This window comes from Galeopterus variegatus, unplaced genomic scaffold (genome assembly GCF_000696425.1).
Source record: "Galeopterus variegatus unplaced genomic scaffold, G_variegatus-3.0.2 Scaffold3298, whole genome shotgun sequence".
NCBI classification, from domain to species: domain Eukaryota; kingdom Metazoa; phylum Chordata; class Mammalia; order Dermoptera; family Cynocephalidae; genus Galeopterus; species Galeopterus variegatus.
In genome coordinates this window covers 103097-128151 of record NW_007729409.1, presented here as the reverse complement: position 1 = coordinate 128151, position 25055 = coordinate 103097, and the positions used below count along the sequence as shown (strand labels likewise).

At 41.8% G+C, this 25055-nt stretch overlaps 1 protein-coding gene across 1 annotated transcript in view; it reads left to right on the top strand.

The window, feature by feature from the left end:
• The window catches only part of ATP13A5 (ATPase type 13A5), a 111481-nt gene that overhangs the window by 51222 nt on the left and 35204 nt on the right, over positions 1-25055 (top strand). Inside the window, exons 13-22 of the mRNA XM_008584525.1 lie at positions 3290-3478; positions 7042-7103; positions 9029-9179; positions 11487-11573; positions 12220-12376; positions 14803-14920; positions 19321-19445; positions 20239-20399; positions 22704-22829; positions 23951-24030. Of these exons, the coding sequence (XP_008582747.1) occupies positions 3290-3478; positions 7042-7103; positions 9029-9179; positions 11487-11573; positions 12220-12376; positions 14803-14920; positions 19321-19445; positions 20239-20399; positions 22704-22829; positions 23951-24030 (1256 nt within the window). The remainder of the gene's footprint in view (positions 1-3289; positions 3479-7041; positions 7104-9028; positions 9180-11486; positions 11574-12219; positions 12377-14802; positions 14921-19320; positions 19446-20238; positions 20400-22703; positions 22830-23950; positions 24031-25055) is intronic.

Genomic DNA, 25055 nt, shown 5'->3' with positions numbered 1-25055 from the left:
AAAAAAAAAAAAAAAAAAAAGATGACCGGTAAGGGGATCTCAACCCTTGGCTTGGTGTTGTCAGCACCACGCTCAGCCAGTGAGCAAACCGGCCATCCCTATATGGGATCCGAACCCGGGGCCTTGGTGTTATCAGCACCGCACTCTCCCGAGTGAGCCACGGGCCGGCCCCTCCTTACCGGTCATCTTTAAAAAAATAATAATAATAAAAAAAATAACAACCAACTCTCATGGGAACTAATCAAGTGAGAACTCACTATCCCCACCCCTCAGGGAGAGGACTAATCCATTCATGAGGGATCCGCCCCCATGACTCAAACAGCTCCCAACACTGCCACATTGGGGATCAGATTTCCACATGAGTTTTGGTGGGGACAACATGTCCAAACTCTATCATTCCATGCCTGGCCCCAAAAAGCTCATGTCATTCTCACATACAAAATATAATCATTCCATCTCAACGGTCCCAAAAGTCTTAGCTTGTTCCAGCACCAACTTAAAAGTCCAAAGTCCAAAGTCTCATCTGAGGCCAAAGGCAAAACTCCTTCCAGCTGTGAACCTGAAAAGATCAAAAACAAATTTATCTACTGCCAAGATACAATGGTGGACAAGACATTGGGTACACATTCCCATTCCAAAACAGGAATAGGCTGGAAGAAAGGAGAAACAAGACCCAAACCTAGCAGGGCAGACATTAAATCTTAAAGTTTCAAAATAATCTTCTTTGACTCCAAGTCCTGCATCCTGGGCACAAAGGGGCATCTGGGCCCCCAAAGCCTTGGGCAGCCCATCCTCCACAGTTTTGCCTGGGAGCAGCTCATTGGGCTGCACTGGTACCTGTAGCTTTTCCAGGCCAGTGCTGCACATTGCTAGTGGCCCTATAGTTCTGGGGTCCTGGCAGCAGCTCTGCTGCTTTGTCTCTACTAGACATTTCCCCAGTGGGGGCTCTGACCACACATTTCTTCTCTGCATTGCTCTAGTAGATGGCCTCTGTGGCAGCTCCACTGCTGCAGCAGGTCACTGCCTGGGCCCCCAGGCTTTTCCATACATCCTCTGAAATCCGGGTGGAAGTTGCCACACTTAAGAAGGAGGGGTTACTGCGAGTGTGGCATTTGCCACAGCCAAGCCCAAATAGCCTAGACAAATTCACGTTTCTCATCCTGATAGGATGGGGACGATTTAGTCAATTAGACCAGAGAGCAGGAAGGGCATGCTAATTTGAGAGAGCAAAACACAGAGAAAGAAATGAGCAGTGGTCTTCTGGAATCAACAAGCAATTAAGAGATAATTCTACCAAGGGCAGGAGTAGATCATATTGAAGGGGATCTTGAATACCATGCTTAGTCTGAACTTTTTCCTGAATATTTTAATGTGTCACTGGTAATATCTAATACATTTTGCAATCAGTGGGTTGCTCATGTGTTCTGGTTGGGGTAGGAAATGACATTAAATATCTACTTATACAAAGCTGGTATTGCATGGGATTCCCACTTTCCTTTAAAGTACAGGGTATTGGGTTTCATTTGGATGCCTTTGTTTATAGCTGTGGTGGCCAGGGATGGAAAAGTTGTCAATAATGAGACCTCTGAGGTCCTTTTTGGTCCTGAGAGTCTGTTTCTTTATATAGAAAGAAAGGTAATTGCAAAAAAGAGATCCAAACACAGGTGTGAAATTAGGTTTGGGTGGTCTAATTACAATATCCAAACTGGTGGCATCACTGTGGGGCAGGAGGCAAATATTAGTGGGCAAGGAGATAGTCACAAGAATTTCTAGGCAATGTTTGTGTTAAAACTTAACTTCCCAGTAGTCATTTAAGTCTGAAATAAACTTCCAGGGAGCATTTCTAGGTCAAGGGAGGGTGGAGGAGAATGGAGCTTGGGAAGAGCTATGCAGAATGTCAAGGCCACTAGGGCAGAATTTGAGAAAGTGTGCCAGGAGCACTGAGCAGAAAAGCAAGAAAAAAGCCTGTGGAAGCCCTGGCAGTGATTAGGAATTAAGGTTTCCTGGGCAGGACTCAATATATAATATACAAGAGGCAACAAGAATAATCCCAGGCCCCACCGTGAGTCTGAACCTGTGGCCCTGTTGGCTGCTTCTACCTGCTCCGGTTTAGGATTAGACAAGGTTGAATCTTCAGGGTCAAAACTCTTCGTGTCTGTGGTTGTGAAAAGCAGGGAAGGCTTTTAAACTGAGACTGGATAAAAGATGTGCCCAGCAGCCATTGTTACTGAACTTGAGTCTATGTTTCCAAAATTCAAAGGAGGTATTTATGGCTGAAATGATGGTTAATTTTACAAAAACATAGGCAACGTTGTAGAGTGTAGAATCGGTAATATCTAGAGGGTGTAGAAAATAAAACGAGCAACTCTGTAATTTGATCTTGGCCCTGAACTTAGCTGTGTGAGCCTCCTCTGCAAACCTGCCAGGGATCCTGACTTCTCAAGAATTAACTTGGTGATACTCATATAACACGTGGGTGATGTGGTTTGCACACTGGAGCCAGACAAAGCACGGTTCAGATCTTCATCCTTTAGCCAGCATGTAGCCTTGGGAAATTTTTAAGCCTTGGTTTTCTCACCTGTTAAATGGAGAAAATAATAGTATTTACATCGTAAGGTTGTTCTTAGGAGTAAAAATGTATCTACCCTAACACGGTGCCTGCCCCAGTTAGTATCTAATGAGAACAAGCTAATTGTATTATTGGCTTCCCTATAGCTAAAAATAGATGCTGAGATCTTGGCAGAATCTTGGTTCTAGTTTTTATCAGGTCACCATTTATTCAATCTGTGTACTGAGCACCTCTTCCGTGCCAGATTTCGTGCTAAATTCTGTATCTAGAGATGAATAAGATGGATTCAAAGATGAATGAGCCACCACTGCTGCATCCAGGGAGTTTGTAGGCTAGTGGGGGAGAGGGATTTATAAACCAATGGTCAGGCTGCTGAGTGAAATGTTATAACCCAAGACGAGTTCCAGGACCCTGAGAGTCCCGAGGGTGCCTGGAAGTATGAGAAGCCAAGAGGATGGGCACTCGGGTGGAGGAAATGCCAGGTGGTGAGAACAGAGTAGCTTAGGGGCAGCATGGACCTGGGGAGTGGGGATGGAAGTTCTCCCATGCTCTGCAGTGGGGTACAATCTTTTCCTTCCTTAGGCACAGCCAAGAGAACTCTCAGCCTCACCGAGAGAGTTGAGGTCTCTAGGCTCCTATAGTGCTGTGACAGGAAGGTGAGGGGAAGGTGTCGGCCTGCTCCCGTGGGCTAACCTGTACATATGTCTCTCCCCTTCCCAGGCCTCCCTGAGCGATACCATGACCATGGCTCTGCTCCTCCTCACCGTGCCTCTCCCTCCTGTGCTTCCAGCTGCCCTGACCATAGGCATCGTGTATGCCCAGAAGAGGCTGAAGAGAAAGAAAATCTTCTGTATCTCACCTCAAAGAATCAACATGTGTGGGCAAATAAACCTCGTGTGCTTTGACAAAGTATGATCCCAACTTTCCAGGTTGGAGGTTAATGATTTCAAGGCACAGCAGAGCTGGCAAGGGGCTCAAAGAATATCTGGTCCAGCACTCCCATTTTACAGATGGGGACACTGAGGCCAGAGGAGGGCACACAGTGAGCTAGTGTGAGATCACATTCGAGAAGGCTGTTTCTCTGACTCCTAAGGTAGTGGTGTAGCTACCACATCATACATTTTTTTTCCCTCCCTGTGAAATTTAACATTTTTTGTGCCTGTTTTGTGTTTTAAAACAATCTCTTACTATAATAACTTCTATAATGACTGGCTTTTCAAGCAAAAAGTGTGATAAACATTTATGTTCCCTCAATGCTTTGTCCAGAGCTTAAGTGAACACATTCCTTCTCCTCCTCTGCTTCTTTTTAAGGAAAGGGAGGGAGTGGACAGTGACCTATGTTGATACACTCCTTGGCTCCCCCAGGGATCAGGATTCCAGGCTAGGGAAGGTTGTCTCTGTGCTTAGGGACCTCGAAAAGTGGCAGGCAGGAAGCATATGCCAGAAGGGAGGACTGCTGTCACCAGGCAGGTCCTGAGACCCCCTTCTGTGGCTCTCCTATGGGGGACCTGAGGAACTTCTGCACCAGCCGCCTGCTGTTCAGATCCTGCCCTCAGCTTGGACCAGCCAATTTAACTGCTGTAATGCAATGGACTTGGCTTGTCTCATGTCTTCAGTTCACTTACATTTGAATAATTGGTCAAGGCTTTTGCCATTTTTTAGTTAGCCCACCTTGGCAGAGAGCCGGTGCTGTGCACAGAACTGGTAGTCCCATTAATGAGAACTTCCTAGCTCTCAAGGAGTTCCTGGTCCATCTGAAGAAGCAGGGAAATGGGAGTGTAAACAGCAATCATGCGGTGAGATGCATGCTTGACGAGATATGAGCAGAGCATCGGGCACAGTCACCTGGCACGGGTGGGAGGGCACCTTTGAGCCGTAGCTTTGGTTGTTAGACAGGAAGGACGCCTGGCCCAGAGGCAGCAGTTCAGAAGCACAGGAGTGGGAGAGGCCTGCAGCATGTGGGAGCAGGGGACAGTGAGGTGTGGGAGCAGGGGACAGTGGGGTATGGCTGCAATGTGAGCTGCTTGGGAGGGACAGAAGCTGGAGTGGGGGTCCCAATTGTTAAGGGCCTGATTTGCCCAGCTAAGGAGCGGGGCTTCATCTTGAAGGAGAATCGGAGCCCTCATCAGTTTTTACGGACTAGTGACATTTTTATAGGTGTTTTATTTGTTCCATCTGGAGAACTGGTGAGAAGGGGTGGAAGGAAGATAGGACTGAGGAAGGAGGCCACCTGGGGATGAGTGAGGAGATTGCTCCCTGTCCTAGGCAATGAGGGCAAGAATGAGGGTGGCGGACAACCTGGAGAGACACCATGAGTGGACATGACCATCTTTGGTCTTCAGTCAGACTGGCATTTGTCTCAGATTATTTCAGCACTTTTTCTCTTCTTTTGTTTGGCAAAGAAAGTTTGCAAATGTCACCAGTCAGGAACCAGTAGGGTTAACTTAATGATGGCTTTATTTTAGATTCAGGGCCTGGTAATAACCTCTTTGAAGTTTTCTGACAGGGATTCCTATTACTTACCCAGCAGCCTCACTAGTGTCTAGAATACAGGAGGGAGATTCACAAACTGTATTCACCATCTATTCATGTTTCTAAAACTAGTTTTTTCTAGAGGCTGTTCACTTTACTTCTTGTGTGAAACTTTTCCCTCGGCATGCTTGTGAGCTCATCTTCTAGAGTGCCGGAGAGACTGTTCCCAGGCATCCTTGGCCAAACTGCCTATGCCATACGGTCAAAGGGCACAAAGAACTCTTGATTGGGACTTGGCAAAATGAGAGCTCTGACCCCGAAATTGACACTAAATTTCTGTGTGACTTTTCAAGATAAGGAAGTTGAACTATAATCATCTCCAGATTTCCTTCCAGCTTTTACACTATAAAACTCCATCAACATGATGTTGAAACAAAGCACTCCACGATTAACCGTATTTCCACCTAGTGTTATTTCAGTGTAGAAGGAGTCTGTCACCCACCAGGCTTCTGAGTACATTTGTTCTCATATATATTTTTATTTTATGTTGGTTTGTCTTAAGTTCTCTAAGTCAAGTTCTTTCTTTTTATTCAATTCAGCCCGGGCCTGGGCTTGTATTTATGCTAAGACGTTTTCATTTTCTATCTTATTCCCTTTAGAACCTCAACTCTCATTTGATTTTCTTTCTATTTATGGTTAGTTTTATTGTATAAGGATCATTTTCACATACGGAAATAACATGGTCCCATTTCTGTTTCACTGCAGTATGATCTCTTTTCATGTTCAAAATATTGATGTTTAAAAACATAATCTAGTCATCAGGAAAATATTTCAGTTTGACTTAAGTTGCTAACTCTTTTTGAAATGGAATAACTGAAAGGGATTTGGAAACTAAACAGAAGCTGGGGCTCTTCTAAAATGCAGGAGGGAAATGAAGCAAATACCTTTTTTTTTTTTTTAAGTTGTTCTTCCAGGAATAACTCACACAAACATGTTAGCTCTCAGTGAAGTCCAAGTGAATTAACAAAACAAAGATTCCTTAATTCTTTAATCCAGAAACCCAGAATGAACTTTTTCTTTCCGCATGCCTTGAAGAATTCACTTAACATTTCTAGTTTAGGGGAAGACTCCAGAAGGGCTGGATTCTGATTCTGCCTTTCCAACCACGCAAGCCACCGTGACCTTACACTGCTCATTTCACTTCTGACCTGAAATTGTCTCTGCCCTGTTTACTCAGCAGTAAAAATGAAAGCATTGTAAGCACTTCACTGTAAAGCATTAAGCTAATGTGATGTGCTGTAATGATAGATGTCATTTGATAGAAAACTAGAAAATTCAGTGTCTATACAGATGAACCGAAGAAAACAGTGTCAGAGACCTGGGTGTCAGTGTTTAAACAGGATTTTCTGTAGTGTCTGGTAATTCTCTGATCTGTCTTGGCTGTGCTGAAACAGCTGTAGCCAACTCTGCTTATTCTGGGTGTTCAGCAGGCCTAATGCTGTTAGCTTACTGCGTCAAGACACCAGGATCTGCAATTAATGAATGACTGTGAGGCAATGAGGAAATTAAAAGTGCTGTGATAGTACTCAGTTCCAGTTTGCTTTCTCTATTGTATTATCTGACAGATTCTCTCCCATAATACAAAAAATCAAATCTCCCAACCATTTTCCTTTTGATCTAACAATAAAACCTGTTTATGAGCATTAATTAATATTTATTATTAGCACTTAGTTTCTCTATATAGTCTCAAAGCTCTTTATCAACATTTTATTATCAATCTGGACAGTCACCACATCAGCCCTAGTTTTAGAAAGTTACTGTGAACCAGATGGCAAACTGTGACCTAAACAGTTTCTCTGATTTAAAATTTGATGCTAACAAACAAGGAATTTAGACGATTGTACCCACTGTAATTTCTTGGAAACTTGGGTTATGTTTAAGTCACAATATAATGAAAAGTTTTAAATCTTATGCTAATACCAATTCTAATTTTTACTCAGACTGGCACTCTTACGGAAGATGGGCTGGACCTCTGGGGGACTGTCCCTACTGCTGACAGCTGGTAGGCTCCTTAAGTGAAGATGTGATGTGTGATTGGTAGGGTTACCTTGGTTATATTCAAATCCATCTGAAATGGCTCCCAATTATTCTAACTTGTTTAATTAAACAAGTGCTAAGTTCAGAATCAGACAGGAAAAGTAGATCTTCACATGATGTATAGAATGAGTTGGAAAATTAAGGAACTGAATGAATAAAACAGAGGAGCAAAGAGTGAAGTCAAGATCATGCTCAATTAAAAATGCAAAGCCTTCCTGGGTGGCTAGTGTGGGCAGGTGTGGTAGGGGATGCAGAAAAGAAGGGTTCTGTCTCCTCCCTCATGCAGTTCACGGTTTAGTGGGATGAATAAGTGCAAATGCCCCCACCTTTGATGTACAACACAGGCTGTGGAATTTGCTATTATTAAAACCAAAAGGTCAGAATAAAGAAGCAGCAGCAATCAAGATTGCTTGATCCTGATTTTTATAATAACATGGTATGTAAAGGTAGAAATTCATTTAGAAATTTGGTCGATCAAGGAAAGCCACCTGAATAAGATGCCACTTGAGACAGGTTTTGAAGGGTGTGTAGCTAGAAATTTTACAGATGTGGGCTGAAAGCTGGCACTAGGCAGAGAAGAGGACAATCACATAGTTGCCTACTCCAGAACAGCGCTGTAAGGGGAGTGAGAGCCCCTCCAAGGAGAGTGCCTCCAAACTTTTAGCCCCTTCCCTGTGGGGCTAAGACCTGCCTTCTCAGTCTGAGTGGTGATGGCCTCTGCTCATAAGCTCTGGGCACCCCATTTTGGCTGCAAACAGTGGCTGAGGGATGCTGTCAGTCAGAGAAGGAGTCATGCAGGGGCTCCCCAGGACAGTGATGAGGCCAGGTGCAGCACAGGCACAAGGTAACGCAGACAGGCAGTGTGATGCTGCAGAAGATGCCCTGGGTTGGTGTCAAAGAACTACCTGGCCTCTAACCCAACTCATATGTCTCTGCCCCTGGGGGCTCAGACATCCCAGCCAGGCTTTTGTCCGGACAGTCAGGGTCTCTATTCGCCAGAACAGAGAAGGGGAAAAGGATGTCTGTCATTTCTACCCCCCATCTCCTTCCCTTGTCCCTAGCATGCTGAGGCTTCTTGGGGAGAAGTAACAACTAGACACAATTACTATTCCGCTATAAGGTAGCAGGAAAGGAAGGCAAACCATACCAGTCTGTACTCTCGAAGAGGAAAACAGGCTTTAGAGGTGAGATGTTCAGGCTGGGAGTTTGAAGAAATGGGGTAAACTCCTCAGCGCTGAGTAGTGAGAAGTGCTTCAGAACCTATTTGTGCTTTTATTTTCCTGGGACCACCAGGCAGGCTTCTTTCCCTCCCTGCTACCTCGTTAGCCTAGAGACTTCTTGCTAGGGTGTGTGCCTTTCTAGAGCCAGCTCTACAGAGTTTGCAGGTGCAGCTCTGAGCTGCCTGCTCGTGTGCCTTCATGTGGGGTGGCTGCAAGTAACATGACAAAAGTCCCTGCAATTGTACCTGAAATTATATCATTGGCCAGTGGTAAAGTTTGTTCAGAAGGAAATTTATATACAACTCAAAGAAGGGTTATATAAAGATTATTCTGCAGGCAGAATATGCCAGTTAAAAAAATAAATCCAGTAAGTAGGGGCTCAAGGACAGGGAAGCCCCCGGACAAGTATAGAAATAGTGGGCAGTTTAATTAGTTTGTAGAAACCAGGGCATAAAGGACATTAGTAGGAAGTTAATATAGAACTGGAACAGAAAGAGCCTTGAATATCAGGCTAAGGAGTCTGGACTCTATCATGTAGGACATGGAGAGCCACTGAAGGTTTTTGAGCATAGGGGTTAGGTGACTGGACTCTACATTAGTAAGATTTAAGGGGCAGAGTATACAAAATGATTTTATTGAAGACAAACTTATTAATTATCTTGTCTACTAGTTTCCAGGAAGTTCACAGCTTTGCCTCAGGAAAGGCTTTGCCATGGGGCCCACTGTGTGCAGCCATGGCCAGCTGCCACTCTCTGATCCTTCTCGATGGGACCATCCAGGGAGACCCTCTGGATGTCAAAATGTTTGAGGGCACTGCCTGGGTAAGGTGATGGTTTGTTTAATCATATGAGAAGAACTTGTAGAAATTCTTATTGGTAGTGCTGAAGCTTTTCTCACTTTGGTCGAAGCTCAGAGAAGATTCATAATTATGTATGAATGAAGGTCGAATTTCCCAGCCTCTGCTCCAAAGAACTCTGTTAATGAGTGCAACAGGAAATAAGGGTCCATAATCAAATAAATTTGGGAACTCCTATTTAAACAAAGTTAAATTGATTTCTTGACTGCAGGATTTCTTTAATATACTGTGATGAATTGAGAATATTCAAGAGGAAATATGATATGCAGCATTTTATCAAACCTATTTGGCCCCCAAAACCTCGACAGGCCATAACATGGTACAAATGTTCTCTAAAACACCTTCAGAGAAACAGTAGTCTAAAGCAGTGCCATATATGGCTATTGAACACTTGGAATGTGGTATGGAAATGTGATAGTGAATAGACTGAATAGAGACTACATTTTAAATTTTATTTAATTTTTTGTTAACTTAAATTTAAGTAGCCACGAGTAGCTGGTAGCTGCTGTGTTATATAGCATAAGTCCAGGCATTAAACTGAAGGATCCTCTTTCCAATTGTTTTAATATTCTGAGCTGAGTATGAATGACAATTGAAGGGTATAAATCCATCCTGGAAGCTGCCATGATATGGTGGGGAGACCTCTGCACTCCACCACTCTCCAGCCATGTGGTCATGAATCCAGAACCAAGAGGCTGTTACCTCATGTGTACATTTGGTAAAATAATACCTCATTCATGGACTGGGGACTAGGGAGAGCATTGAGACTATGAGTTTAAAGGAGCTTTAAGCACCATGACGTGCCAAACAAGTAGGGGGTATTAATTAATATTAATTAGTTAATTAATTACAGTCTGATGCCCTCCATAAAACATTCTAAAGCTACTTACAATGATACATAGAATACAGGACAGCATTTAAACATAGTTGTAAAAGAATAGAGACAGATGATTGCAGGGGCATGAAGTACACCTCACAAAGAGGCTAATGTAAAGATGTATAATAGGAAAACTTCAGCTTTATAGAAGCCAAGTCAATAAAAGGAGAAACATAGGAAAAATGAAAATTTCTGATATCAGTAGGTTAAGATGAGATCATTTGCTGTGGAAAAGTTTTTGACAGAAAGACAAAACAGTAACCAGATCCTTGGACCTTCCTTAAAGAAGAGGAATCAGTGTACTTGTTAGAAAGAAATGTATCTACCAGCATCACTGGAATTGACAAAATGATGAGTTGCACAGGGTCATTGTTACCATATGTGACTTTGATCCTGGTCCTAGTAGTGTCTGTCCCCTTCTCCATCAGAGGAGGATCGATCTACCTGTACAAATGACATACAAGTTGGAGTCCTGTTTGGGAATATAAATCTTTAGTATTAGCTCTGAGGAACTGTCCATGCTCGCCGCAAACAAAGCTTTAAAATGAAAGATAATTTATTGAGTTTAAAGCTGGGTCAGAGGAAGTCTTGAGTTAAACATCATTTGGTATTTAGGAACCTTCCACTAAACATAAGGTGGGGGCGAAATGTCCTTATAAACTCTTAAAAATTTTAGTGTTAGAGGGAATGTCAAAATATTTTTCAGAAAAAGTTGAGATGTGGAGAAATGAAGTGATGTCTCCAAGGGTAAACAAGTAAGTGACAGAGTGGAGACCAAATGCTATCCCGCATATTCTGATATGTACTCTACTATTTATATATATTACTGTATTTCCTATATTTTAATATTTCTTACTATTGGTTTCTCAATGGTATTAACTTCTATTATTGTAACATCCAAAGAATACAAACCATTTTCAAATGTGCTTTCTAATTTGCTAGGAGCTCACTTGCTAACTCTCTAGCTAACTAAATTAGGCTAGTAGCAGAGATATAGCATAAAGCAGTGCGATGTTTATCTCAGGACCCAAGCCTAACTCACCTGAGAGCTATTGTGCTCAGCAGTATTAGAGAGGAGATCTCCATTTAATCCCTCTTCCAATTACTAGAAAGAAGCATTTAGGAAGAGCCATTGACCTATAGCTAGCACTTCTTCAATCAATCACAACTTAAAATGTATTCACAATAATTCTGGCTTTTTGACATTTTACAATAAGGTCCTTAATTTAAATCAACACAACAGAAATTTGACAATGACAGTTTTAAGATAATTGGCCGGGAAGAGAAAATATGTGAAAAGGGCTTTGAAAAGATTAAAGCATTATGCAAATAAGAGATATTTCTTTCATATTTTTTTCTCCAAGTAATCTTATGAATGTTTTCATTTTAAAACAGAAAATTGAAGATTGCAATTTAGAATCCTGCAAATTTGGAATGTCAGATTCAAACATAGTAATAAAACCGGGACCAAAAGTCAGTCAGGTATGATATGCTTCTTTAAATCATACAGCTCTTTTCCCTTAAAACTGGTGAAACTTCCCTGACTTTTGCATATTTTTTATATTCCTATTACTTAGCCTTATCCTAACAGTTTCCACAGCAGGTTTGGTCATTTCTTCATTTCTGAATCCATCCATTAATTTATTCAACAAATACTCACTGAACATCTGTGTATGCTAGAGCTTTGCACTGGGTGCTAGGGGATAAAGAGATTTCAGAACCAGATATGCTGGACTCTGTGTTGGAGGAGCACACAGACTGGCAGAAAAATCAGTATAGGTGAAAGTAAGTGCAATACAATGTGCCAAGTGCTGTAATAAAGGCTGAAGAAAGAGCCGTGGAAGTCCAGAGGAGGGAGTGAATACTGCTTCTGGTACACAGAAACACCACAAAGGAAGTGATGTGTGTGAGCTTGGCCTAGGAGGTGAGTAGGTTTTCTCCAGACAGTCAAAGGAAGAGCCTTGCAAACCGCACAGCTTGTTGGGGGAGTTACCATAGAAGTAGCCAGAAAAAAATCACTGTTGTGGCAAATATACTGCTTTGTGATGTCGGTGAGCTCACTGAAAAGTAAACCCTTTTTGTTGGTGTGTCTCTGCTTTCTAAGCTTCCTTTCTTTGATGCCTCACAGAGTCCCGTTGAAGCCATCACTGTCCTGTGCCAGTTCCCCTTTTCCTCAAGCCTGCAGAGGATGTCTGTGATCGCTCAGCTGGCTGGGGAGGATCACTTCCATGTCTACATGAAAGGTGCCCCAGAGATGGTGGCCAGTTTCTGCAGATTGGAAACAGGTACTGAAATGTCTCTTTAAAGAGGTAAAATATTTTAAAAGACCAAACTCATAAGACAAACACACACATAAAGTTCCACACTCAATGAGCGTGGAGCTGGTTGTTTTCTGGGTGGGTTGAAAATGAGCCCAATATATCTTACGAGGTGGGGATGATAATGTCAAGGCAGAGAGTAAATATCTGGCCACGGTCCAGCCAGAAACATATAGCCACAATGGAGCATCAGGAAGGAGGTGGGAAGCAAACACTGGGAGCCAGAACGGGGAGCTGCACAGAAGTCAGAGCGGCAGGGAGGTGAGGATGAGGAGCTTTCAGAGGGAAGCAAAGGCAGAGGGCTGGCCACCAGACCAGTTCTGCAGACAGGGGTGCTCTGTCAACCCCAGGGGGCTGGCTGCACTTACAGGGGCTCAGACAGATCAATGGAAGGAGAATGTAGAAAAGATAAATCTTTTAGAGAAAATAAGTGATTAGAGTAAATTAGATGGTATTAGAGCAAAGTAATTGATCATTTTCACAGCAATTTCATCTTTCTGGGCCAGATTTTGAGTTAATTTGTATTGTTTCTTAGTCTGACAAACATATGTACTCTCCAAGTGGCAGCCAGATTTATAAGAATATTGTTGCATTCAGATGAGTTCATTTGGAGAAAATTGGCCTTTTTTTCCACTGATTTTCATCTACATTCTCCTTAAGATTGCTGATAGCCAACAACTTGTGCACAGAACTCTAGATGTGGCAAATGATTGTTTCAACTTTTCCATTTGAAGTCCTTTTTTTTTTAACCTTAGAAATGACTTCCTCTTTTTCCTGAGTTTGACCTTTCTCACAGCTCTCATTAACTCTGTCCTTCACAGACTGCACCCTATCCTTTCTTTGTTTCACCCAAACAGACATGGGTGAGCATCTTCTTGACATTTAACTTGTATCTATTGACCCTGCTCTATCAGTAAAGGGTTGGGCCTGTCATTTGTCACTTCTTATCCTTCTGGCAGTGCTGTCAATACTTCCAATTGTCCTAAACTCTGATCTGAAATATGCTAATGCCATCTTCAGTGTTGTTTTCTCCCCTTGTATTTAAAACATGGAGACCTAGGAAGTACCTTGAAATTATGTCCCCACTTCCAGGATATTTTAGAATTACAGAAAGTCTGAGATGGATGGGGATGTAGAGATCTGCAACCTTCTCACTCTATGGATGAGAAATGGAGGTGCAGAAGAGAGACTTAACATGACCAAGGCCAGAGACCCAGTTGGTAGTGGAGCGGAGACTAGAGCGTAGTAGTTTTGCTCCTGAAGCCACTGTACCTCCCACTGTGTGGTACTTCATCCTTGCCTTGCCTTGGATTTATAAGCACATTATAAACCATAAAATTTTATAAATACATATAGTTATGATTACTATGACAAAACATACACGTGCTGTCATTGTGTCACATATCATCTAAAGCAAGGGTTGGCAAACTTCTGTCTGTAAGGAGCCAGATAGTACATAGTGTGAGCTTTGCCGACCACATGGTATCTGTCTCAACCACTCAGGACTGCCACTGTAGCCTCAATGCAGCCATAGCCAATAAACAAACAATTGTCTGTGTTCCAATAAAACCTTACAAGGGTACTACAAGAAGTTTGTGGAAAAGTAGAATTAAAAGATAATACAAATCTTTCCATGAACTTTTTGAAGTATACTTGTATTTACAAAAATAAGCAGTGGGCCAGATTTGGCCTGTGCATCATAGTTTTTGACCCCTGATCTAGAAGATCAGCTGTTTCTCTCATTTCATTGAAGTAGACATAGTTCTGATGTCTGTCCTTACTAAACCCAGTCAGTCTATTTGACATTCAGTTTTTCTTAGTCAGCTTGGGCTACTCTGACAAAATACCATACACTGTGTGGCTTAAACAACAATAATTTATTTCTCACAGTTCTGGAGGCTGGGAAATACAAAGTCAAGGTGCTGGCCAATTTAGTTCCTGGTGAGGGCCCATTGTGGTTTGCAGATGGTTGCCTTATTGCTTTATCTTCATATAGTAGAGAGAGAGAGAGCATCTCTCATATGTCTTCTTAGGGCATCAATCCCATTCCTCATGGCTCCACCCTGATGACCTAATTACCTCCCAAAGGCCCCACCTCCAAATACCCTCACATTGAGAACTAGGATTCAACAAACATTCAGTCCATAACACAGCTGATAACCAGCACATTCTTGGCATTTACTTCCATCAGAGTAATAAGAACACACAGATGAAGTTTGTGGACTGTGGCTGAAAGTGTACATTTTCTGTTAAGCACACTTATGGAGAGAAAGTTATAGTGAAACTTTTTATCTTTTGGGACAAGATATAGTGACTGCATCCTGGAGTCTTGTTTAGGAGCTGGGTAGTCTTCAACATGACTGTGTACTTACTTCTATCTTCTCTCCTGACAGTGCCAACAAATTTCCCACAGGAGCTGAGGAATTATACAATGCAAGGATTCCGTGTCATTGCCCTTGCCCATAAAGCTTTGAAGATGGGGAAGGTTTCAGAAGTGCAGCATTTAGCCAGGTAAGGAACTTGGAAATTTACATTAGGACAGTCTCTGTGTGCATGGAGTGAAGGAGGCCTGGACAGACGGGCAGCTCAAATCACAAGGAAGGCTCTTGGAGATGGAGAATCAATCTCTTACAGTCTCCTAATTCATAAATAGACACTTGTAGAGGAGACTGGGGAGGACTTGCTCAGGTCACAATGCTTGCTGGTGGCAGAACAAGGATGCAGTTGGGAACTTCTGATTCCGAGGTGTCAGGGTGTTATCTCTGCCCTATACTGCCTCAGGCCCACCTTAGTCTCAGCTCTCATCCCACCAAAATCAACAAACCTTCCTTCAACCTCAGAGCATTATGTGACTGACTTACTTGAGTATTCCACATATACAGCGGTCAAAGGAAGGAAACAGTTGGCACTTTAGGAGATTTTTAGAATCCTTCAAACTTGGCTTCTTTCAAGGATCAGTACTTTACCTCCCTCAGATCTGGAGAGGTAATGAGTGCAAATTGAATCCCTTCCTTCTAAGAAATAAAATTCAGTATGTTTAATTGCATTAAGAGGACAAATTGTCCTCATTAGAAGATAATATATAAATTTATTTTTTCTTCAATGTTCTCAGTTTTTAAAGGTTGTTTTTAAATGATGTATAGCAAAGAGAAATACTGTGGAAAATTGACTAGAAGATAACCTATGTATTACTTATGTTTGATTTGCGTTGCTGATAAAGAAATATGCATTTATATATACAATTTGCCCGTTCATATAAGAAACTGATATTCTTGGCATAATAATTTGCAACCTAAGTCCATCAGCTTTGAGATAATTAGTAATTATTGCTCCTTCCTCACTCTGTGCCTATTTTCCCATTTATAAATTATAGGATTGGATGATTTCTAAGGAGCCTTTCAGCCACGGCATTTTAATCTTTTAAATAGAATCACAAAGCTCGTTTTGAAATATATGAATGACATTCTCAAATTTAACATTCCAGGTGTTAGTTATTCTTGAGCAAGCACAAAGGCCTATAACACATAGGATTTTGTAATTTTTCAAACACAAATTTGAATAACAAATCTTAAGGTCATGTGTGAAGAAAAGATTTGTGTAGGTACTGATGGAGTGTGGCCATCACCCAGCTGCCACATACAAATGCAGCTGTGTTCTCATTTAGGAGCCACTAGTAAAATAGACATTATTTTAGACATAACAAAATAAGAAAATGAAGATAAAATGTGCTAGATGTCCAACCATCCCAGGTTTTTCCAGGGAACATCAGGAGTCTATTACGTTTCTTAAAATTTAGTTACTATTTTCAAACAAGGTGAAAGTTTAGGGCTTAGATTTTTCTTAGAATCAAATTATATTTAGCAGTTTTCCAATTAATTAGGAAAATCAAAAACTTCTAAAAAATGGAGTTCTTTAAGGGAAGTAGAAGAGTTTCTTGAGATGACTTAGGGAAAAATATTACCTCAAACGGAAAAAACACAAGAAATACTTCAAGAAGATCAACCCCTTTCTTGGTTTAGCAAATTTCTATTGAAATTTTCTACGTGTCAGATGCTTAAGGAACTGAAGAATCACTCAGAAGTGAATAAAATAAAACACTTGCTCTCACAAATCCTATGTCCTATTTGGGGGAAATAGATAATAAAATAAATCTATAAAATATTGTCTCACTAGGGTTCTGTAATGACCTGAAGAAAAAGAAGACAAAACAAGTTAAGAGCATTTTTAAAAAGTCAGAGAGTGCCATTTGATTGGGGATGATCAGGGAAGTCCTCGGAAGAGCAACATATGAATAGAGATCTGAGTAAAGTAAGAGAGCAGGGCATGCAGGTACCCAGAGCAAGAGCATTGCAGGGAATGGGAATGGTGGGTGAGAAGGCCCTGACGCTGGTGTTGCTGGGAATTCTGTAGCGCCTGAAGCAGTGAATGAGAGCAAGAGTAGGAAAACAGAAACAAAAACCAATTGCCTATCTTTGCTTTTGTTGCTTGTGCTTTTGGTGACATATCCAATAAGTCATTGCCAAGACTGATGTCAAAAAGATTTTTCCCCTATGTTTTCCTCTGGGGGTTTGACAGTTTCAGATCTTACGTTTATGTCTTTAATCCATTTTCAGTTGATCTTTTTATCTGATATAAGATAAGGGTCCAACTACATTCTTTTGCATGTAGATATTAAACTAAAAAGCTTTTACACTGCAAACAAAATAATCAATAGAGTGAAACAACAGCCTATGGGATGGGAGAAGTTATTTGCAAACCATATATCTGATAAGGAAGTAACATCCAAACTGAATAAAGAACATAAATTAGTAGGGAAAAAAAAAAAACTGAGCAAAGCCTGAGTAGACACTTCTCCAAAGATGATATACACATGGCCAGCAGGTATGTAAAAAGGTGCTCAACTTCACTAATCATCAGGGAACTGCAAATCAAAACCACAATGAGCTCACCTCATGCCTAATAGGATGGCTGTTTAAAAAAACAAAAACAAAAGATAACAAGTGTTGGTAAGGAGGTAGAGAAGTTGGAACCCTTGTACACTGTTAGTGGGAATGTAAAATGGTGCAATTGTTATGAAAAATAATACGGAGGTTCTTCAAAAAGTTAAAAATAGAATAACCATGTGATCTAGCAATCCCCAAATCCCACTTCTGTGTACATATCCAATAGAATCAAAATCAGGATGTTGAAGAGGTATCTGCACTCCCATGTTCAGTGAAGCATTATTCACAATAGTCAAGACATGGAAACAAACTAAATGTCCATCAATGGGTGAATAAAGAAAATGTAGTATTACATACAATGGAATATTATTCAGCCTTTCAAAAGAAGGAAATCCTGCTGTGTACTCTTTTACCTGCCTGTAATCCTGCTGACTGGGCCAAGTGTCGAGCTAGGGCTGGGTCTGGAGCTCAAGCGTGTTGTCCAGACTGGGTCACAAACCCTTCACACACTAGACTGGGTCAGCAGACCCCTCACACGCAGGTCTAAGAGCTAGGTAACCAGCAAACAGGTCCTTGGAAGCCATAGGTTGTAGAGCATGGCTGCGTGGTGGATGTCCAAGGCAGGTGCCAGCCAAGTTGTGGCACTGCACAGGTGCACTAACTCCACCCACACACGGCTTATTTGTTTATTTATTTATTTATTTTCCTTTTTTTGTCTTTTTTACTGACCGGTAACGGGATCGCAACCCTCGATGTCACGCCCGTACCGGGGACCAGCAACGGGATCGCAACCCTCGGTGTTGCGCCCACACCGCGCTCAGCCAGTGAGCGGGAACCTGTCTCCACATGGGATCCAAACCCTCCGAGGGAGCGCCGGCGCGCTCCCAAGCGGTGCACTCTCCAGTGCGCCACCGGGCCGGCCCCAGCTTATTTATAAAGAACGCGTGCACCAACCCTAACCTGACCTAAGGCAAGGGGCCCTGATTAAATTATTCTATTTTCCCAACATCTGCCATATGAGACAACATAGGTGAACCTGGAGGACATCATGCTAAGTGAAATAAGCCAGTCACAGAAGGACAAATACTGCATGATCCCACTGATAGGAAGTATCTAAAATAGTCAAACTCACAGAGAGTAGAATGGCAGTTACCATGGGCTAGGGGGATGGGGAAATGAGAAGTTGCCTAATGGGCATAAAATTTCAGTTTTGCAAGACAAATAAGTTCTAGATATCTTCTGCGCAACATGTTGCTGATGGTCAACACCACTGCACCACACAATGGAAATTTTAGGAGCCCAGATCTCAAGTGTTCTTGCCACAAACAAAACAAAACAATACTTTTGGAGGTGATGGATATGTTTATTACCTTGATTATGGTGATGGTTTCACAGGTATATGCATGTTGTTCAAACCCATCGATTTGTATGTTTCATGTGCAATTTTTTGTATAACAATTACACTTCACTAAAGCTGCTAAAAATCAAATCAAATGCTTTATGAAATAAGTTGGTGAGAATATTTTTGGTTCTTTCTTTTCTTTCTAGTAATGAGAAAATATTAATCTAATTTATAATAGAAAGTAATAAAGTTAAATGATGGGAAGACTCTTTAAGCTCAAAAAAGGAAAGCTCTTGGAAATTAAAAAATATGTAAGATTAACATAATTTTTAAAAAACAACAGAAGAGTTGGAAGATAAGCACATTGTTTTTAAAAACTGGAGTTAAAAACTGAAAAAAGCAGCTAAAGATTTAGAAGTGGTTGCCTCTGGGAAGGAGAGGGGTGAGGTGGCATGGAGACATGGACTACTGGTTTTCATTATAAGCTCTTAGGTTCTTTCTGATTTTTTAAAAATGTGTGCATGTATTACATTAATAAAACTTAGAAAGAAAATGTAAAAAGAGTAAATCCAACTGTTGACACTATATGGATACACTCTAATATTGATTTTCTCCTAAATCCAAAGAGAGAAAGTAGAGTCAGAGTTAACATTTCTGGGACTTCTCATAATGGAGAATCGCTTGAAAAAGGAAACTAAGCCAGTCTTGAAGGAACTGAGTGAGGCCCGCATCAGGACCGTGATGATTACAGGTGTGTGTTTTTAGAGGTCCAGACAAATTGATTATACCCCAGGCATAAGAAAAAGACATGTGAGCTGAGCGTATTCATGTAGCTGAAGCAGGAGAAAAATGTTCTGCTGCTGAATTTGTTACCCTGTGATCCAGGTACCTCTGTTGCTCCCCCAAAAGGACCTGGAGCTTTGGAGGCAGGGACCGTGTCTCATTTTCTTTGTCTCATACCCACTCCTCCTACCCAGGAACTGCACAGTGCTAATAGGCACACAGCAAATGTTTAAACACAAGAACAGATGTGCTGGCATCAAGAATCCTCATGGGACCTCTGTGTAAAGGATGTGAGACTGGTTGATGGTCCTCCAGGGCAGTAGGATTGGGCATGGGGTGTGATCATCAAACCCAAACATGGCCTCATGCTAAGTGTTTTTTTCTCGGCTTAACTCGAATCCAGATCCCAAGGATGCTTTTATGCTGTCAGACTGCGATCATATTATGTTCACTACTAACAGCTGTCTGTCCACTGAGGATTAGTCATGAGTGCTTAAACATTTCTTTATACATTCACACATGTTTTGGAAATAACCAATGGACAGGACAGGATGCCGAATATCATGGGAAGGAGATGCGAACATAGTGTTTGCCCACTAGGGGCAGTCTTGGGCAGAGTGGAAGATGAACGGGTATAAAATAAGGCAGAAAGCAATAAATGTCCTCCAAAAGCCCCAAGCAAAGTGGAGGAGAAAGGTCTCAACTCTGGTTGCTGAGAGGAAGTTCATACATAAAGCAAGGAAAATTTCTTTGTCTTCTAGGTGACAACCTTCAAACTGCTATTACTGTTGCAAGGAATTCTGAAATGATTCCTCAAAGCAGCCAAGTAATCATTGTCGAAGCCAATGAACCAGAAGAGTTCGTTCCTGCCTCTGTGACCTGGCAGCCAGTAGAGAACCAAGAGACGGGACGTGGGAAGAATGTGAGCAAATGTTAGAAGGCGCCTCTGTGGGCCTGGCCAATGGAATACAGCCCTGGCACACACAGCCGCCTCTCAGCTCTAGGAGGCATCCCTTTAATAATCCTCATATCTGTCGAGAGCTGACAGTTTGCAAAGCATTTCCACTAGTGCTTCTCAGCCTTGGCTGCACATTACAACCACCTGGGGGAAGTTTTAAACTTGCTAATGCAGGCTACACCAATTAAATCAGAATCCATAGGGTAAGAGCCAGTACCAGCCCCTCTTCTGGGTGATTCGAATGTGCAGTTGTGGTGGAGAAGTACTGATTTACACCTGCATTTCTCATTTAATCTTCACAATAACCCTATGCAGTTGGACAGACTATTTTACAAATGAGAAAACTGAGGCTCAGAGAGATAAGTTTGCCCAAGACAAACTGGTGAGTTGCAGAGCAGGAAACCAGACTCAGGCCTGTTTGATTCCACACAAATCCATGGGTGTATAAATTGTACTATGCCTGTGACATGAAGTTGACAGGTGCTGAGCTTCTCTAGATTGTGAATTTCCTGTGCACTTGCTATAAAACAGCTCTTTCATATGATGAGAATGCAGCCTGACATTCCTTCACTAAGAATAGTACCTATGCTTTTGTGAGGATTCAAAGGGATGGCCCTCTAGGTGCTGAATTACAAAACTGCTCCCTTCCTCCAGGCTGACCAGCCTTTCAGATTGTTAGTTGTAGAGTGGGCCTTTGCACAGTCAAGAGCCTTCCGGCAGTACACAAACTGCACAACTCTACAGAGTGGCCCTGCCCCTGCCCTAGGAAGAGGTGGGTTAACTTGGCTCAAACTCCAGTCACATGGATGGTGGAAGATGACAGCACTCTTTGCTTTCAGCAGAATTCTGATGAGCATTTCCTTGTGAATCTGCTTGTTTCTGCATCAGTGTGTGTTGCCTGGATTTCACTTCACGATGGCACTCAGGTTCTTTACTAATTCTAACAGTCCACTCACGTTACTCATTTATGAGTTTAATACTCTTACTGGAGTTTTACTCATTACCTAGAGAAGTCACATCACCGTCTCAGGCCTTTATCCTCCTCTGTGGCTCCCTCCACCACACTTCCTCTCCCCATCTTCCTTTTCCAAGCTGAAGGAATTTCTGTCCTAGTCTCATGTCGAATTCCTAAGAGCATGTCTTTTGTTGGCCGTTTTGCAGTTGGAAGGTCAAAGAGGAGGGGTGTCTCACCTAGCCTCCCAATTCAGCATAGCAAAAAGTTTTGTTCCAAATACAATGCTTTCCCTGAGATAAAGTTCTCTAATAAATAAAATTTTCTCACCTCCTATACCATTTGAATTCAGAATCCTACACAAATGTAAGGCCCTCTGAGAAATGTTGCATAAAAAAATGTTATCAGCAATTAACATGATGCATGCATAGGCATTCACCAGGTGCTGTCCCCTTAGGGGGCCCACCAGAGGGGTACATGGACAGCTGAAAGATAGGAGGAAAGGGGTTTTGGAAAAGAAGTAGTGCTGGTGCAATGGAATGTAGGGCACAGAAGAGGGTCTAGGCACCCTGAGAAAAGGGGTAACTATGGGGGCAGGGTTACAACAGAGGTCAGTTGCTAAAAGGAGTTAGACACTGAAGAAAGAATCTGCCTACTTCACAGTGGAGAAATTGGGGCATGATTTCTGAAACAAGTGAATGGTAAGAGGTTTTAGGAAATGTAAGTTTTCTTGAGAAGAAGGAAGAGGGAAGACTTCTGCTATCCTTCCCTGTAATCACTAATTGGTACCCTGGAATGATTTCCTCAGTAGACTGACATCGTATGTATTACATCTCCCAGGACAGAACCATGTTGTTAAAGTATCATATGTTCATATGATTTTGGGGAGACATTTTCAGTGTCTTCTTTCTGTGGGTCAAAGTCCCATGGGCAGATTACACATTATGAATCTGCTGACCCTCACACTGTTATGCAACATGAATAAACTTCTTTCCATAAAACATAGGAAAGCAGAGACATTCCTTAAGATCCTTATAGAAATAATGTTCTTCTAAGATATAACAACTATACTTTTTTGAAGTTGTTACAACAAGCAAATGGAAAGGACATTCTTGGGTGGGAGGGGAGAGAGGGAGGAGGGAGGGAGGTGTCGGCGATGGGCTATAATAATCATATACATTGTATATTGACAAAATAAAAATTTAATGAAAAAAAAATAAAAAATAAAAATAAATAAATAAATAGCAGAGATAAAAAAAAAGATAACTGCAAACTAAAAAAAAAAAAAAAAAAAAGAAATGTTCTTCTGATTTTAGGAAACCAACATTAACATTGGAAACAATTCAGTGCCTGATGGGGAAGGAGGGAGCTGTTACCATTTTGCAATGACTGGGAAATCATACCAAGTGATTTATCAGCATTTCAACAGCTTGCTTCCAAAAGTAAGTACTGGACAAATGAAGTGTTTGGTTTTGCTTTCCAAATTAGTGAGGCAAAAAGGGGGAAAAGAGTAATGAAAGTGATGATCACTGATGTTCTCTCAGAGTTAGAGAATAAACACCACCAAAGGGGCACTGCTCCTGCAGAAGTTGCCTGGCTCTGCCTGCACCTACCCGGTCCCACATGTACACATGGCCTCCCCTTCCGAGTTTGAGTGCTGGTGTATCCTCTCATCCCTGTGGTCAGTCCGATCTTAGTCTTGCTCCTTCATCCCACACCCCATTCCGCACCTGGGAGAAAGTCCAGATAGTTTCAAACATGCTGCTTGTTTTGTGGGACAGCTTCTCTCTGAAAGCCACCAATTCATGTCAGGCTGAGTCCTGGTCCCCTTCCTGTCTGGATTCTTAAATTACAGCAGGAGGAAACAAAGGCTCCATGGTTTGTTTTCCAAATAGTTTGCTATCTTGTCCTCTGGGTGTCCTATTTTAAAATAGTGCTGTGTGGGGTTGTGCTGTTGACGTGGAGGAGATACATGGAGCCCAAGCTGAGGGAAGCGATCATCTGTTAGCAGTGTCTTAAAAATTCTGTTGTCTTACCAGTCAAGGACAATAGAATCTAGACCTGAAAAGCTCCTAGAAGTCTCTTAGTTCAGTTTTTCATTGTAGAAGTGGGAAAGCTGAGACCCAGAGATGTTAAGTCACTTGCTCAAGGTTTGCACAGCTAGTTGGGGCACACCTGGGTATAGAATCTTGTTGCTCACCTACTGGTCTATTGCTCTTTCCTCTGCCTATGCTGCAAGTGTGGAATGATGTTTAGTAAAAAGAACTGCATTTCCTTAAGCATTTTTATTCTGTATGCTCCGCTGCTTCTTAGTTATTAATCAGAGATCACCCCATCTTGGAAAAATGGTCTGGAAAAAAGTAATCGAGTTTTGATGGAGGACTTAAAGTGAAAGTTCAACATTAAGCATTAAATCCCTTTGTTCCCTTCCCTGACATTTGGTCTAATGACATACCACCCAATCCTGTATTAAATCAGTGCCCTGGAGTGATTTTTCAAGGCTGTTCTTTGGTTTTAAAAGTGTTCTTTCTCATCTTATTGCAATAGTTGTTTTTCTTTTTAGATTCTAGTGAATGGAACCATTTTTGCAAGAATGTCTCCTCAGCAGAAATCAAGCCTTATTGAAGAATTTCAGAAATTAAAGTAGGTGTTATTGCATGAAAGGAGAGTGTATTTGTTATCTGTTGAATTACCTAAAACCTTAGTGGCTTAGAACAACACCATCTGTTATTTTACATCTCTGTGGGTCAGGAATCCAGGTGTGGCTTAACTGAGTCATTTGGCTCAGGGTCTCTCACAAGGATGTAATTAGGTGTCAGCCAAGACTGCAGTCTTCTCAGTTCTTCATTGGGGACAGATTTGCCACAAACCTCAGTCACGTGTTGTTGGATGGATTCAGTTCCTCATGGGCCATTGGACTAAGAGTCTTGGATTTTTACTGGCTTGTGAACAGAAGGCACCCTCAGTTCTTTGAGACATGGGCCATTTCATAAAGAAGATCACAATGTGGTAGTTGGCTTCCATAAAAGTGAGCAAACAAGAATAACCAGAGAGGGAGAGCAAGATGAATATCATTGTTTTTTATATTCTAATCTTAGAAGTGACATCACATCACTTCTGCTGTTTTCTCTTCATTAGATGCAAGTCACAGGGTCCAGCCCACATCCAAGGGAGTGGATCACACAGCAGAATGAGTAACAGGAGATGGGGATCATTGAGGGCCATTTAGAAGCTGCCCACCCCAGAAAGCATTCATGCTGTGGCCCACAAAGCATATCTTAGAGGAAGACCCCCTGCTTGGATGTAAAGAAAAGAAATATTGGTGGTGGTAGGGGATATATAGCTTAGAAGCAGAAAAATGGAGAAGCATGTGAGTCGTCACCTAGAACTAGTTCAGCTTGGTACATTAGAAGATACATGAATAATTTTTAGTTCCCTCAGCAAGAGATAGAATGGCATTTTCACTGTATCTAGTGCTGGCAGGGATTAGATATAGAGGCCAAAGTCAAGAAAAAGTCCTTCTTTATCTCCTCTAAAAATACAGATGAGCAAGTCACATCCGAGTAGAATGGTTGTTCTTAAGACCAGATCTACCTATTATTTGCTGGTGATGTTATGGTTTCTGGGCTGCAGATTCTAGAAAGTAGAAAGGAATAGAGAGTAGTGAA